At 42.9% G+C, this 16485-nt stretch overlaps 1 protein-coding gene across 2 annotated transcripts in view; it reads right to left on the minus strand.

The window, feature by feature from the left end:
• TMEM132D (transmembrane protein 132D) overlaps positions 1-16485 on the minus strand; it is a 640506-nt gene that overhangs the window by 191483 nt on the left and 432538 nt on the right. For both annotated transcript variants that reach the window (XM_060310564.1, XM_030859958.2), the window contains one exon: positions 9680-9863. In XM_060310564.1, the coding sequence (XP_060166547.1) occupies positions 9680-9863 (184 nt within the window). The remainder of the gene's footprint in view (positions 1-9679; positions 9864-16485) is intronic.

Genomic DNA, 16485 nt, shown 5'->3' on the forward strand with positions numbered 1-16485 from the left:
CTATTTCAATTTTGTAAATAAGCTCATTTGCGTCATTTTTTTAAGATTCCACATATCAGTGATATTTGATTCTATTTCAGTTCTATTTCTATTCTATTTCTATTCTATCAGTGATATTTGATATTTGTCCTTCTCTGTCTGACTTATTTCACTTAGTATGATCATCTCTAGGTCCATCCATGTTGCTGCAAATGGCATTATTTCATTCTTTTTATGGCTGAGTAATATTCCACTGTATATACGTGCCACATCTCCTTTATCCATTCCTCTGTCGATGGACATTTAGGTTGCTTCCATGTCTTGGCTGTTGTGAACAGTGCTGCTATGCACATAGGGGTGCATGTGTCTTTTCAAATTAGAGTTTTCTCTGGATCTATGCCCAGGAGTGGGATTGCTGGATCATGCGGTACATTTTTACTTATTTACCAGCCACCTCCCCTGAGCGGGATACGAGCTCTGTTATCCCCTCCACACAAAGGCCAATGCCCGGCACGCAGAGGGAACTCAGCGAATGTTTTGTGAACCGACCGCCTCTCTGTAGTGTCTACAAAATGAGTTACATTATGAGCATTTGTTCACTGAGAGCAGTTGGTTGTCCAGTCTCTGGGGCTGTAATGACCACACAAGAGACAACAATAGCAGTAAACCTCCTGATTTGTTTTGTTTGTACCATGTACCTTTAAAAGCCCTGAGGTGCAGCCACCGCTGTCTCATTATAAATCACCTCTGGAGAGGGCAGCTCATTAGGGAGCATCAAAGGCAGCCGAGTGGGCTGAAAAGAAAAGGCTGTGGCTTTATTCGTAATAAACAATTCATTTTCAGAAGACTTTTCCTATTTCAGTAAGACTTCTCAATTTCATGTTTGTATGAGAGTGCTTTCTTGCATTCGCATTTTCCAAAGATCTTTTTGCACACTGAACTGATCAACAGCCTTAACTCTGTTTTCACCTAACTTTGTTTTCGCGCTGCAGTGCACGGGGTGCGAGCACAGACTCTGGAGCTCGTCAGTCTAGAATCTACTTCCAGCTCAGCTTCTCAGCTGAATCACTCGGGGCCATTCTTCAAACACGGTGTGCTTTCATCCATCTGTGACATGGGGATGAGAGGAGTACCAGTATCAATGGGTCTCTGTTAGAACTGAATGAGGTAACCCCTAGAAGGAGGTACCTAGAGCCATACCTGGTACATAATAAACAGTAGGTACCTGGTGTCATTATTACTGATGCAGTTTAGGGGGGTCACGGTGACTCAACAGAAACACAAAGCAAGAGTGCGTCTTGGGGCAGAGATTTTTCTCAAAGCCTGTTGCAGCATCTTAATTTGCACTTGGTTGAGAAAGTGTAAAAATGAAAGCAGTGCTGTGCTGTTCAGTGTGACTGAATTTTCAAAAAGTCTTGAGGAAAACAACAGAGGGTATCTGGCATATTAATTAACAGGCTGACACAGGAAAAGGGTATCACGAAAAGTCGAATAAAAAGGAGCCAAGAGTCTGCTTTCATGCCAAAAATTACAAAAGAAACTCCATTATTGGAGCCAGAAAAGACAGTTTCCCTCCATAATTTGGGAGCCTTTTCTCAAGTTCTGATCTCAGAAGGTGACTGTCACGGCCAACGACCTGTGCTAAGTTCACAAGTGATGGGGGATGAAGCAGCCAGTGTGACCCTATTCCACAGACCCATATGTATTCCAGTGGGTGGTAAGACTGTTCTCTGGGCTTCTACTACGAGTTGTGCCATGCCTTCTGCCAGGTGTACAAACGGGAAGGGGACATAGTTTGATAACAGTCACAGAGTTGGCAGGAGATAATTCAGGGAAGGTGGACGAGCCAGAAGATTAAGTCCTGAGGGTTCTAACGATTAGGGGAGGGCGCAGTGGATGAAAAGGCAGTTCATTTTATCTAACAAGAGAAATGTATTCAATTCAGGAAAGCTTATGGAAAATGCATTTATTTCATCAGAAGCTTTACAATAGTAAATTATATGGTTATGAACACGTGAGTGAGTTTTGTCTGTGAGGTTTACAGAAATAGGATTTCTACTGAATCCTAGATTTACGAGGACATGCCCTGATCAGCAAGATTTAAGAAGATGCAGATAAGATGAGAAGGGAAGACGTTATTTGATGATTACTTTCTTGGAATCCCAAGAATTATGGAAGAAAGAACTCAAGACTCAATCAAGTAAGTGAAGGGTCTGGTGAAGTCTTAACTGCATGGCTCCTACCTGCCATTGTCTGGGTTACAGAGGCCCTTAATGCAAGCTCATGAGAAGAAGGCATTTGGACTGGAAATAAATGGAAAGTCAGGAGTGGTGCACCGGAGTCTAGCTGCTTCTACTTTGGAAGTGGGACTTGGAGATCAGAAGGGTTTAGGTGGGGTTCCAACAATAAGGTGACATAAGGAAGGACCTGGAAGGTCAAATGGACATCCTGAGTTTAGGTCTCCCCAAGCATCTTGGGTCCATTTCGACTTCCAATGGTGTGATCTCAACGGGCAAAAAGAACTCAAGAGTGTTTGAATTCCCCAACTTGACTACTGTCCTCGATGTGAGCAAGGAAACCATGCGGTAGACAGAGCAGGAGAGCCAACAAGAATCATGTCTGGCTCTAAGGATCCAGGAGGACCCCCTGGAGGAGGTGGCATGGGTGGCGGGCTATACAGAGAATTCTGAGTTGTATCTGTGCTCCCATGAGTGTCACATTTGAGGAAAGGCTTGCAATATATCAAATTTCACCTCACAAGAGCACGTATGACTCTTTGATCTTGCTTAAAAAGCTCTGTTGGTCTTCTCCAAGCAGCTGCAGGCCTGGGTCTGGGAGACACACCTGTACTCTTATAGCATCTTATGTAGACACCATGAAAGGCTGCCACCACCAGGTCACTTTAGGGTGAGAGTCCTCCTTTGATTTTTTTCAAGGATGACCTGTCTGTCCAGACTGTATCTCCTGATTACATTTCATCTGAGGTCACAACTCAAGTCTAATCACTAAAATTCAGTGGTCAAGGCTGAGACACAGCGAAATGAGAAACTCATCAGAAACCCAACACGGTAAAAGGGTGTGTCCTTACAAACCAGAGGAGAGCTGAGTCACACATCCATCCCACACTTAGAACAGCCACCACAGTTACGGTACCTGAACAGCCACTGCCCAACAGGAATGAAAATAATGTTTGTTTTATTTTAAAAGAAAGAGCACATGTTAATATGTTTGAAAGGATGTTCCACTAGCCGGTATGGCATTCAAAGTGATGAATATCAGTATCATTATGTCTGAATCCTGGCGGAAGCTCAAAACACTTATTTTAGTGGAAACTCAGGAGGCAGATGGGAGAGAATAATAATGAAGAGCTTGAGAAACTGGGCACCCCCTGCCACCCCAAAAGGATGTGTTTCAACTCTTCTAAGAAATGCAAACATTGCTCTCCAGAATCTGACACTGACACGCAGCTACAGATATGCACTAATTAGATTAATGGTGGTACTCACTTAATGACCTTTTCCTCAGAATTTTCTCCCAAAGGACAAAAAAAAAAAAAAAACAACAAAAAACAAAGATTGACCCACGACATAGTAAGGCATCATTTCCTGAACAGAAAAAAAGACTAATGTGATAAAGTCCTAGAAATACATGAACGGATTTAAAAAAAAAAAGAAAATGTTTTAAGGCCATAGACATCAGGAAAAAGTATGCAAAATATCGAGGAAGAAATAAACGTCTTTTGGAAAATGAGCTTTGAATGGAAAGGCTTAACTGCGTCTCATCTCAAAGCTTTCCTGGAGATGGAATTATACATCCTACAAAGAATAGTGGGTCATGTGCTCACTCCCGAGTTGATCTCAAATCCTTAAAAAGAGTACAAGGAGTCACAACTGCGTTTACTTTTAGCATTCTTTTCTGAAGATTATAGTTCTACCTATTCAAATATGCTGTGTGCGGGTATTTTAATATTTGGAGGTTTTACGAGAACACACAAAACAGGCACGTTTTTTTCTTCTTGGTTATAACTGGGGGAGAGGAAGGATGTCCGTTATGGAAAAGATCAGTAGATTTGACTACATCAAAACTAAACAAATACTTCCCCCTCAAACGTCTGCATGCTATTATATATACGATCTGCGACATCAGAAGGCAAACGGGAAATTGGGAGGAATATTTGCAGTATGTCGATCAAAAGGCTGGTATCACTAATATATGGAAACTGAAAATAGAAGGTGGCTTCCAAGGGCTGGGAGTAGGGGGATGGGAACTAGCGTTGAGTGAATGTAGAGTTTCAGGGTTTTGCCAGATGAAAACATCCTGGAGATCTGTTGCACAACAAGGTGAAAATATTTAACAGCAACAGTTAAATTGCTGTTAAATTGCAACAGTTAAATTAAATTTAACAGCAACTGTTAAATTAACAGTTAAAAGGGATCGAGATGGTAAATTTAATGTTTTGTGTTTTTAAACAGCAATGAAAAAAATACTTCTTTTAATGACAAAATAAGAAGCTGAATTTCCAATAGGAAAAGAAAGTTGTCTCAGATCAAATGTTTAATAAGGAAATGTTTAAAATTAAACAAAACAGGGCCAACAAAAGCCACACTAAGTTTTGCTTAACAAATGGTCTACTTTATGATTTTAATATTCTGTGTTAGTGAAGTTGCAAGGAAATGGGTATCATTATACACAGCAGGTGGAAGAGTAAATTGGTTAAACTTTACGGAAGGCAGTTTGGTGACCGTTATCAAAAAAATACTATAGTATTGCAAATCCTTTGATTCCCATCCTTTGATTCAAATGTATTTCTAAAGGTTTATCTCAGGAAATTAATCAGAGATGTGTGCAAAGATTAGAGGGCAAAAAGGTAAATCATAGGATATTTTATAATAGAAAATCCTTTAAACATTTCAAGTTTGTGCGTTGGTATCATGGAGATATACAGAACTTTGGGGTTGGGTCTAAAACTAGAACTTTTTTTTGCCAGTGCCAATAATTTTTAATATATTTTAAACAAGCTTAATATAATACATTGAAAAATGCACAGATCATAACTGTACATCTCCATGAATTCTCTCTCCTAAAGGTAGCCACTACCCTTAGTTTTATTGTTTAGTTTTGCCTGATTTTTGAACTTTATGTAAATACAACCACACAGCTTCCGCCCACCCCTGCTTCTTTTGCTCCACACTGTATTTTTTTAAATCGAAGTCTAGTTGATTTACAACGTTGTGTTAATTTCTGCGGTACCGCAAAGTGACTCAGTTTTTTATATATATATATATATATATATATATATATATATATATATACATACTTTTTAAAAATATTCTTTTCCATGAGGGTTTAATCACAGGATATTGAATATAGTTCCCTGTGCTCTACAGTAGGACCTTGTTGCTTATCCATTCTATACATAATAGTTTGCATCTGCTCATCCCAAACTCCCAATCCATCCCCCCAACGCCCCCTCCCCCTTGGCAACCACAAGTCTGTTCTCTATGTCTGTAAGTCTGTTTCTGTTTCGTAGATATGTTCACTTGTGTCCTATTTTAGATTCCACATATGGTATTTGTCTTTCTCTGTCCGACTGACTTCACTTAGTATGATCATCTCTAGTTGCATCCATGTTGCTGCAAATGGCATTATTCCATCCTTTTTTATGGCCGAGTAATATTCCACTGTGTATCTATACCACATCTTCTTTATCCATTCCTCTGTCCATGGACACTTAGGTTGCTCCCATGTCTTGGCTGTTGTGAATAGTGCTGCTGTGGACACAGGGGTGCCCTCCCAAATCTGCTCTCAACGTAGTGCTCTTCTAAAAAGATACATCAGTTCAGTGGCTGCTGTGCTGGAAACCTTCCAGTGGCTTCCCATCACATTTAAAGATTCGCCTCATTCTAGCTTACAAGCCCCTGTGGGACCCTGAGCTCAACTCAAAGTATTCTCTCCTCATGGACTTATCGTGGTCCAGGTGAGCTGGCCTTCCCTCTGCCTCTCTAACATTTCAAGAATGTGTAACACAGATGTGTAGATAAATAGATGCAATGATATCAGATGCCTTTCAAAATCTCTCAGTGAATGCATAATGAACAAAAACAAAGTAAAGATGAAATAAAATGGCAAAAGGTCTGTTTATGGAAGGTAACCCCCCTAAAAATGGCAAAAGTCCTTTCACCAGTCAAGTCAAAGGTGAATTGAAGCAGCTTTCTCTGGAAAAGGGACTCAGCACTCCAAATACAAAAGACTGGGGGTCGGTACTCTGAAGACTTTACTCTTAGTTGCAGAGGAAGATGCTCAGATAGTATTAGTAAAAACTCATCAGACCAAACATGTTTTTTTTTTTTTTTTGCGGTACGCGGGCCTCTCACTGTTGTGGCCTCTCCCGTTGCGGAGCACAGGTTCCGGACATGCAGGCTCAGCGGCCATGGCTCACGGGCCCAGCTGCTCCACAGCATGTGGGATCTTCCCGGACCGGGGCACGAACCCGCGCGCGTCCCCTGCATCGGCAGGCGGATTCTCAACCACTGCGCCACCAGGGAAGCCCAGACCAAACATGTTTTAATGCAATTCGTTCATTTCAGTTCAAGAATCAGTGAGCATCCCCCAATGTTCCTAGCACCATTATTTACAATAGCAAAGACACAGAAACAACCTAAGTGTTCATCAACAGATGAGCAGATAAAGAAGATGCGGTACATATACACAATGGAATATGACTCAGACATAAAAAAGAACAAAATTTTGCCATTTGCAGCAACATGGATGGATGTGGAGGGCATTATGCTACATGAAATAAGTCGGACAGAGAAAGACAAATACTGTATGAAATCACTTATATGTGGAATCTAAAAAATACAACAAACTAGTGAATATAACAAAAAAGAAGCAGACTCACAGATATAGAGAACAACCTAGAGTTTGCCAGTAGGGAGAGGTGGGGGACAGGCAATATAGGGGAGGGGGCGGGAGGTACAAAATATTGGGTGTAAGACAGGCTCAAGGATGTGCTGTACAACACCGGGATATAGCCAATACTTTGTCATAACTGTAAATGAAAAGTAACCTTTTAAAATTGTATAAAAAAATCAGTGAGCATCTACACAGTTCCTAGCACTCTTCTTATCTTAGGATCATTCCCTTCCCGAAAGAATTTACAACATAATTGCCAAGGAATTATTTATCCTTTGCATTCTGTAACTAAGTGATCATAATAAAAGCAAACATTTACTGTATGTTTGACTGTACTCGGTACTCTTCCAAGCCCTCTTGAATTATCATTTTATGCTTACATCAACCTTATGAGTAAGTATCATCTCTCCCCACTTTACAGATGAGGAAACTGAGCCACAGTGAAATTAAGCATCGTTGCATAGCTAGTAAGAGCAGACCAAGATATAGGTGTCTTATTTTGCTTCCCAGGAGGCCCAAAAAGATGAATACAGAATGGAAAACACTCAGGTGCCGGGATGAAGGGCCTCTCTGAGCCTCAGTTTCCTCATGTGGAAATGGAGGAGGATTGTTTCAAATACTGCTCATTGCCTCAGAATATCTAATCTCCTATTGTTCCCTTGTAATAACAAAGCCTGAGCGATGTGTCATGCTAAAAAGTCAATTTACAAGCCTTCCTTCCAACTAAGTACGTCCATGTGACCAAGTTCTGGCTAACTGGATATACCCAGAAATATTATGTTGGATTCTTGTGAAGACTTCTTGCAAGGGAAAAGGAACTGATCCAGTGTGATTTGCATTCTTACTTTTTCTGGTAAGCAGAATATGGATATGTTGGCTGGCACTCCAGCAGCTATTTTGGACCATGAGGTAACCATGAGGATGGAATCTATACCCTTGACTGCTGAAGCAGAAATAAAGATGGAGCCTGAATCTCAGATAGCATGGGGAACCATACCAGCCCTAGACCACCAACCTTAGGAGTTCTTTTACATGAAAGAAGAAACCTACTTGTATTAAAGCCACTATTGGCCTGGGTAGAGTGGAGTGAGTGGGGTTCGTTAGGGTTACGGTAAGGGTTATGGTTAGGGCTTGTTCTCGGCCAAATGCAATTCCTAACTGATAAAAGGGTCAGCTAGGTCTTAGCTGAGATTCTTTCTAGCTCTGCCATTACACACACTTCTGTGATTACACGTATCATAGCCAGAAAGGTTGATGTAAGGTGAGAACGGTTTCAGAGACCAGCGGCGGACAGAGAAAGAGGCTCTTGTGAGCGTGGGGATTCCTGTGAGTGGTGAAGAACAAGGGGGTTTGGAACAGGTGGACAGTCCAGGCGGGAGAAACGCTGAGCGAGGGAACCGAGCACACCACCCGGTGCAGAGCCAAGCAATGGAAGCCGCTCAGCGTACCACTAAAAGCTCATCAGACCAAAGGTGCTGAAAGGGAGCAAATTCAAATAACTACTTATTTGAGACAAATGGTCTCGCCATCCCCAGTCATAGAACCACGAATAGCCTAAACGAAGGACTGCTGCCGTCACACATGAACACATGAAATAATGTACCAGGGGAGGCTCGGTGCCTTTAAAATAAAAGAAATCGTTAATAAGAGCCCTGATCAACTGAAGGACCTCAACAACTTTGCGTTTCCTAATGAACAGTGTAATAACTAACTTATTGTCCCTAGGCAACTGTCCGCGTCACCTTGTATTGAAAGACTGATCCCTGATGTCCTTTCACAACCATGTAATAACACTTGTCAATAGTTCCTAATAGATGGTGAGGGGGAGACAGCAGGCTGTCAACGGATAGGTCAACCCATCCCTCACTTCCGACAGTAAAAGTACTTTTGTAACAGGAGAAAGCTCAAATCACCGTCCTCAGAGTCACAATCCCAAGGCATTTGAACTGGGAAAATTCCCATTCAGAAAATGTGTTATTCCTTTGCAGAGAGGCCCCGGGGAAAGGCGGGGCTAGAGAGGGCGTTAGTGTGCTTTGTTTAGGTGAACCTGGGTGATTAGTCTTCCCACAGGCAATGTATTCCGTTGCACAGCAACCAGGGGGCGGGTCCTTTCAAGGAGGAAAGCCCATCTCTGTTCCACAAATCGTAGGAAACACGTGGACAGACCGAGTCCTAAACCGTTTAGAGGCAGGTGACGAGTTATACATAGGTGGCCTGTGAATGAATTATAGTTAACTCTTTCTTAGATGGGCTTGATTAAAAAAAAAATTAGTTCTAACAGGGACGAATTGCTGTTTCGCATTAAAACTATATTAACGGCTTCTCTTGAGAAGTCAGTAGATATTAAGAGTTCAGAATCCGGCCTGGTTTTCCTGCATGGCAAACACGGCAGGGCCTTTTCACCAGGTAGGTGTTTGGCAAGTCGCCTGCCACATTTCACTCAGATACTTGATCTGTCTGGTCTCTGCAGGTGTATGTGTTTGAGATCCTTGAACAGTCTCCAATGTATCATACAAACATCTGGATTAAATCATTAATACTTTTCATGTAATGGAAGACCCAAATCTAATTCCTGGATTTTGATTACTTTCTAAAGAATATTCTGAAGATACTACTTAGAAAAACATTTTTACAGAATCGGCGATTTGCAGTAACTTCATCATTGAGTTTCCCCCCACCCTGGTTCTGAGCTCACTGATGTGTGCCCGCTGTGTCTGGGTCACGGTGTGGTACCTTGCCTTTCCCTGAGGTCTGTATTAACAACCCAGAGCAGGGACATTCTTACCATGGCCAGTGGGATGACGCCAATCAGGTCCTTCTGGCTCACGTAGATCTTGGAGACGCCCAAGTCAGATGTGATGTCTCCTGGGTATTCAACCTGCCACGTAACAAGCTGTGTGGTTGGCGGGTCACTGGCCTCTTGGATTTCTACGTCGATCTGCATGACTTCATAGGAGGCGCCCTCCACACTGGAGAGAAGGAGAGAACAACTTTGAGGACTGGGGTGGGAACCCTTGGCAGGCAATGGACTATTTCAATGTGTGTCCACATCACCCCTGCAAAGAGCTTGTCAGAAATGTGATCCCCAGTGTCCACTGACAGATGAACGGATCAAGAAGATGTGGTGCATTTATACAATGGAGTACTACTCACATAAAACAGAGTGAAATAATGCCATTTGCAGCAACATGGATGGACCTAGAGGTGATCATACCAAGTGAAGTAAGCCAGAGAAAGACAAATGTCATATGATACCACTTATATGTGAGATCTAAAAAAATGATACAAATGAACTTGTTTACAAAACAGAAATAGACCTACAGACACAGAAAACAAACTTATGGTTACCAAAGGGGAAAGCAGGGATGGGAATGGAGGAATAAATTAGGAGGTTGGGATTAAAAGATACACACTACTATGTATAAGATAGATAAGCAACATGGACTTAACTGTCTAGCACGGAGAACTATATTCAGTATCTTGTAATAACCTATCACAGAAAATAATCTGAAAAAGAATATATATGAATCCCTTTGCCATACACCTGAAACTAACCCAACATTGTAAGTCAACTATACTTCAATTAAAAAAGAAAGAAAGAAAAAAAAGAAATTCGATCCCCAAAAGAACAAACAACCTTTAACAAGATTCACAGCCTTGGCCTGGCCTTAGACACCCTCACTCAAACTTCCCAACCCCTGTTTTCTGTGAGCCTCTCAGAGTCCCCAGGACAGGTGTTTGTGGATAATTACGAGAAATGCTGATTGAATTTCCTAAACACTTTCTTCCCTGTGCTCCTTCTAGGAGGGTGGAGGATAGGATTCTTTCCCTCACTCCCAGAAATCTCTTTGCTGCCTATATCGGATTTTCCAAAGCCACGGTCCATTCAAGTTGGGGGCACAGACTTTTAAAGGACTTTGAGGGTGATGTGGCTTTGTTACCCAGTGGGGGCGAGAGAGAATTGCAGAGAATCAGAGCTGAGGCGTGAACAGGAGAATGGGACCACAGGACCCACACGGATGAACAAGGAGAAGTAGCCAGATGTTACCTGGATACAGGAGTCATTCTGACAATGATTAGTTTTTAGACAGTCTGGGTTTTCTAGAAACACGTATCCAGAAAGGAATCCAAGTTAGAGTATCGGGATGATTTTTGCAGCTATTCTGGTTAGTTTAATTTACTGGCTACCCCTTCTTCTTTTTCATAGTCTGCTTTTAGAAAATGTATGCTCTTCTAAGTGACAGGTTAAAAAAAAAAAAAAAGGCAGAGGTGGTACCAGACACTCCCTGAGGGAAGAAGTGAAGAAATACAGGTGAGAATTCATCTGGGAGGCAGCAAGGAGAGACACTTTTTAACCCTTCGTGACCAAAGCCACTTCCACCTATCAGATCCTTCTCCAGAGGTTTGAATTTCACATAATTGCAAAATGACCACTGATTCTGACATTTAGGAGGACAAGGTTTGGTCTTTTATATACATATGACCAAGCTATTGAGACTTATTTATCAAACCCACGCAAATGTATCAATAAGAAGCTCAGAGATAAATGGTGGTGATTTCGGGGAGCCTCCTTCTTAAAGTAAGGGATGAGGTGGGATACTGGGGTATCAGGGGTGACTAGGATAAGAGGAGAGAGGGAGAGAGGAAGGAAACAAGAGGAGGAGGAGGGCAAGAAACAGAGAAGGAAGATCAGAAGTGCTGCCTAAAGAGACCGTCCCCGCCACAGAGGTTAAATTCCTGCACGAGCACTGATCTCTCACACAGAACAGGAGTAGCTACAGTTGTTAAGAATCCGCCTCCCAATGCAGGGGACACGGGTTCGAGCCCTGGTCCAGGAAGATCCCACATGCCGCGGAGCAACTAATAAGCCCGTGCTCCACAACTACTGAGCCTGCTCTCTACAGCCCGCAAGCTGTCAAATTCTTCCCATTCCGCAAGACCCACCTAGGACAACATCAGTAATAATTTTAATTTTAATTTTTTTATTTTTTATTTTTTTGCGGTACGCGGGCCTCTCACCACTGTGGCCTCTCCTGCTGCGGAGCACAGGCTCCGGACGCGCAGGCTCAGCGGCCATGGCTCACGGGCCCAGCCGCTCCGCAGCATGTGGGATCTTCCCGGACCAGGGCACGAACCCGCGTCCCCTGCATCGGCAGGCAGACTCTCAACCACTGCGCCACCAGGGAAGCTCTGCAATAATTTTTAAAGTGCTCTATTTACTTCCTCTAATTTTATTCCTTCAGTAACCTTGCATGGTTGTCCTATCAAGTTTGATTTTCTCTTTTCCCTTAGATCCCTTGTCTGGCCAAGACGTAAAGGAAACAGTTTCTTTTGAGCTAACTTTCCTCTATCTGACGCGCTGATGAAAACACCCTAAGTTGGGAATTCTTCACCTGGAGACCACAGCAAACTTTAGGAACGTTGTGTATCCTGAAATGGTAGCTTTCCTTGAATGACTCCTTAGCTTGCACGAGCTTCTCAATATTTCTGATGCAGGAGGGTGTGCACCAGGTTCCTGACAATTTCCTCTGTAAATTCTGCATATGGTGATCTAGCTTTGGAATAGCTCATCATGTGTGTCTTGTCGAGTCAGTGGGAATTTGAATTTTAATAACTTTTTGTAAATATTTAGCACTCGAGAGCTTCCAGAACGCTTGCATATTTGGCAATGTTTACCACGTCTTCATGTTTAACTGGAAAGCTAAGGGCTGTACCTTTGCAGTTGGAGTGTGTGTTTTAGCCTGAAGCATCCTGAAAAGAGTAGCCATGCTTAGCCTGTGTGGCTAGCACAGAGGATAATGCCTGGCATCTGCTGTGTTACAGGAGATAAACAGAGTAGAATTAAGTAGAATTTTATATAACGTGGCTGCATATTTTACACGCGGTGGTTCTCCGCTTTACCTAGGCACTAGCGTGGCCTGGGCAGGGGGAGCTTTCCTGGTGGTCTAGTGTTTAAGGCTCCCCACTTCCACTGCAAGGGGCACGGTTTGATCCCTGGCCAGGGAACTCAGATCCCGCATGCCACACGTCAAAAAAAACAAAAACCAAACAAACAAAAAACTGCCTGGGGGAATTTTACAAATAAACCAGTGGCCACAGGCACCACTCAGATTTCTGACTGCTCCTGAGTGGCGTCAGGCACCAGTTTTGTTTTATTTTCTCTTCTTTTCTTTTTTCTCTTCTCTGCTTTTCTTTTCTTTCTTCCCTTCCATTTTCCTTTCTTTCTTTCTTTCCTTCTTTCCCTCTTTCCTTCCTTCCTTCATTCTTTCTTCCTTCTTTCATTCTTCTTTCTTTCTCTCTCCCTTTCTTTTTCTTTCTTTCTTTCATTCTCTCTCTCTTTCTCTCTCCCTTTTTTTCTTTTTCTTTCCTTCTCTTTCCCTTTTTCTTTCTTTCTTTCTTTCTTTCTTTCTCTCTCTCCCTTTCTTTTTTCCTTTTCTTTCCTTCTTTCTTTCCCTTTCTTTCTTTCTTTCTTTCTCTTTCTACTTCTTCTCCTCCTTCTCCCTCTCTCACTCTTCCCTCCCTCCCTTCCTTCCTTCCATCTTTCTGTCTGTTCTTTTATCCAGGTGATTCTATTATGCAACCAGGATCATGAACAACTGCGTTCGAGGTTTATAAAGGTTTAATTATGTGGATATCCATGCTTTGGACGTATTTTGTGTATACTGGTATTAGAAATAGAATGTCCTAAGAGAGTGCATTTGGGAAATACGGTCAGTAAATCGTGAAGACACAGATGAACCAAGAAGAAGAAACATTCAGGGTTTCCGATGTCCCTGAGTATGAAGGTGAGGAGGGACAAGAACAGAGTTCCAGCTGAGGGGGGCAGAGGGGCTGGATTAGCATAAAGCATTCAGATGCCACTTCTGGTGGCCCTACACCCAGCCCCATCCTCCCTACCTCCCTGCTGTCCACCCGCCATGGGCGAGTCAAATAGCAACACGGATGGGCAACGCTCGATGTGTGAGCTCCATCTGGAAGGCGGTACTGCTGTCGAGTGTGGGCAGGGTTTGCTTGGAGAACAGTGCAGTCACCCACGGAGAGGCTCAGGGCTGGATATATATAGGCCTCAGAACACTGTGGGCACGGAGCTGCCTGTAGGTTTAGTTTCTCCCACCGGTGTAGGTGCTACCAGCACAGGTAAGCTAAGAAGCCACCTTCCTGCCCTGTCCTGCTTGCAGCCGTCCTTTGTATGGAAGACAACAGAAGTGGAAGCAAAGGAAGGAACGCAGGCTCTCCTGGGCACCTCAGATCCCTACTGACTGGTTCCACATGTGCGGGTGTGGAGGGATCTTTTTGTAGTTTATTCTCTTTGACAGAGAAGATGAATAACATCTCGATTTGAGGAACTCTTCTCATTTTCCAATAACGTTCCCCTACGTGGGCCCCTTGGTACACTGGGTTCAAAATCTAAGCCTTTTAGATAAGCAACAAGGACTTACTGAATAGCACAGGGAATTACGCACATTATCTTGTAATAACCTACAATGGAATATAATCTACAAAAATACTGAAACACTATGCTGTACGCCTGAAACTAACACAATATTGTAAATCAACTATACTTTAATAAAAATCTAAGGTTTTTTCACTAGGAAGGGCTCCCTTTGCATAAAGACACACGGTTGGTGACCTAGCCTGAGGCCTCCCCAGATTTAAGGAAACTAAAATGCCCTTCCAGGAAACAAGACACTGGGTCAGCTCAGACACAGGCAATGGCCACATCCTCCAGGGCCACGGCTCCCAACTCTAAGAAAGGAAACTGAACATGAGGCTTTGCAGGACCACCTCAGTGCATCCCAAGGCCGCAAAAGGGCATCATTTTCAAAGAAGAAGAAAAGCCTTGCTTTGGGATGGTCATGCTTCTTCTTCCTGAGTGCTGGAACAACTAACCTTCATTGAGTACTTTTAATGTGATAAGCACTGTTTTAAGGGCTTTTTATGTCTTACGTCGTGCAACCCTCAACGTATTCCAATAAATAACTGTTATCTACTCACAGTTTGTAGACTAGAAACCTAGGCTCAAGAAGGGGAAAGTATTTGTCCAGGGTCACCCAGCTACTGCATGCAGGAGCCAGGTGATCTGGTCACAGGACGCCCACACTCCTGATCCTGGGTTCCAAGCCCCCCACCTCCTTTTCCAGTGCGAGGACAGGCGTGCTTATTAGCAATGAGGATCATTAAAGCAACTTCTCACCCCCCAGTAGAAACACAGGTCAGGACGTTACATAGGGCTTCTTCAAGACCCCAAACTGGATGCTTTGAGCGAATTCTGCACAAGCAAAGCTGGGACATTTCTGTAACAAGATGCTTTGAGATGAGCATGTCTTCATGGTCTTCTGACAACTCTTTAAGTTCCGTGATGTGTCGATAAATCAAAGCAGAGATGGGCAAACGAGAGCTTTAGATACGGAAGCCTACCATTCATTTGGAGAGATGAGAAACCAAGCAGACACAGACCTGCTAGCACTAGAAGAGTTAAGAGCTAAGTGTTTGAGATGCAAGTCAATGCGTCTTGAAGCTACCTGTATTTTTCTCCAGTTTAGAGAACCAGCATATCGTGGTAGGTCCTTACAAGAGCACACCAACGATCAGACCGCGTTCTGCCACCACCCACGTGGGCAACTGGCTTCCACCGCGAGTGTGAGTGTCGCAGGTAAGCTCCTGGGGTGGGTGGGGGAAGAAGAGAGTGAAATTCCATTTCCAACTTAGGTTTTTCCAGATGGCTCTCTGAAGGATAAATGGGTGAAACTTCTGGAAACAAAAGTAAGGCCGGAGAGGGGGCGAATCTATATCTGAATGATCACAATCCTTAGGAAAGAGTTGAAGATTTCTTCCCAAAACTTCAGGACACTTTCTAGAGGTCATACGAATGAGAGCCATTTATGGCTGGGGAGCGAGTTATGGTGGACAGTGTCAGGGTTCCCCCCAAATCTCCTCATATCCCTTCATCGTTTCCACATGCCCTACCCCTGGCTTCTAAGTGCTTTTTCTTTTTATAATTTTAGGTTTTTCAGTCTTTATACAATTTTAAAGGTTACTTTCCATTTACAGTTATTACAAAGTATTGGCTATATTCTCCGTGTTGTACATGCAGCCTGAGCCAATAGTTTGTGCCTCCCTGGCGCCCAGCCCTACGTTGCCCCTCCCTCCCTCCCTCAGTGGTGACCAGTAGTTTCTTCCCTATATCTGCGCTTCTGCTTCTTTTTAAAATTATATTCACTAGCTTGTTGTAGCTTTTACATTTCACATATAAGTGATATCATACAGTATCTGTCTTTCTCTGTCTGACTTACTTCACTTAGTATAATACCTTCTAGGTCCATCCATGTCGCCGCAAATGGCAAAATTTCGTTCTCTCTTATGACTGAGTACTATTCCATTGTGTGTGTGTGTGTGTGTGTGTGTGTGTACACACACACACATCACATCTTCTTTATCTATTCATTGGTTGATGGACACTAAGCTTGTTTCCATGTTGTAAATAATGCCGCTATGAACACTGGGGTACATGTATCTTTTCGAATTAGTGTTTTTGTTTTTTTCAAATATATACCCAGCAGTGGGATTGCTGGATCATATGGTAGCTCTATT

This window comes from Globicephala melas, chromosome 13, assembly GCF_963455315.2.
Source record: "Globicephala melas chromosome 13, mGloMel1.2, whole genome shotgun sequence".
Lineage (NCBI taxonomy): Eukaryota > Metazoa > Chordata > Mammalia > Artiodactyla > Delphinidae > Globicephala > Globicephala melas.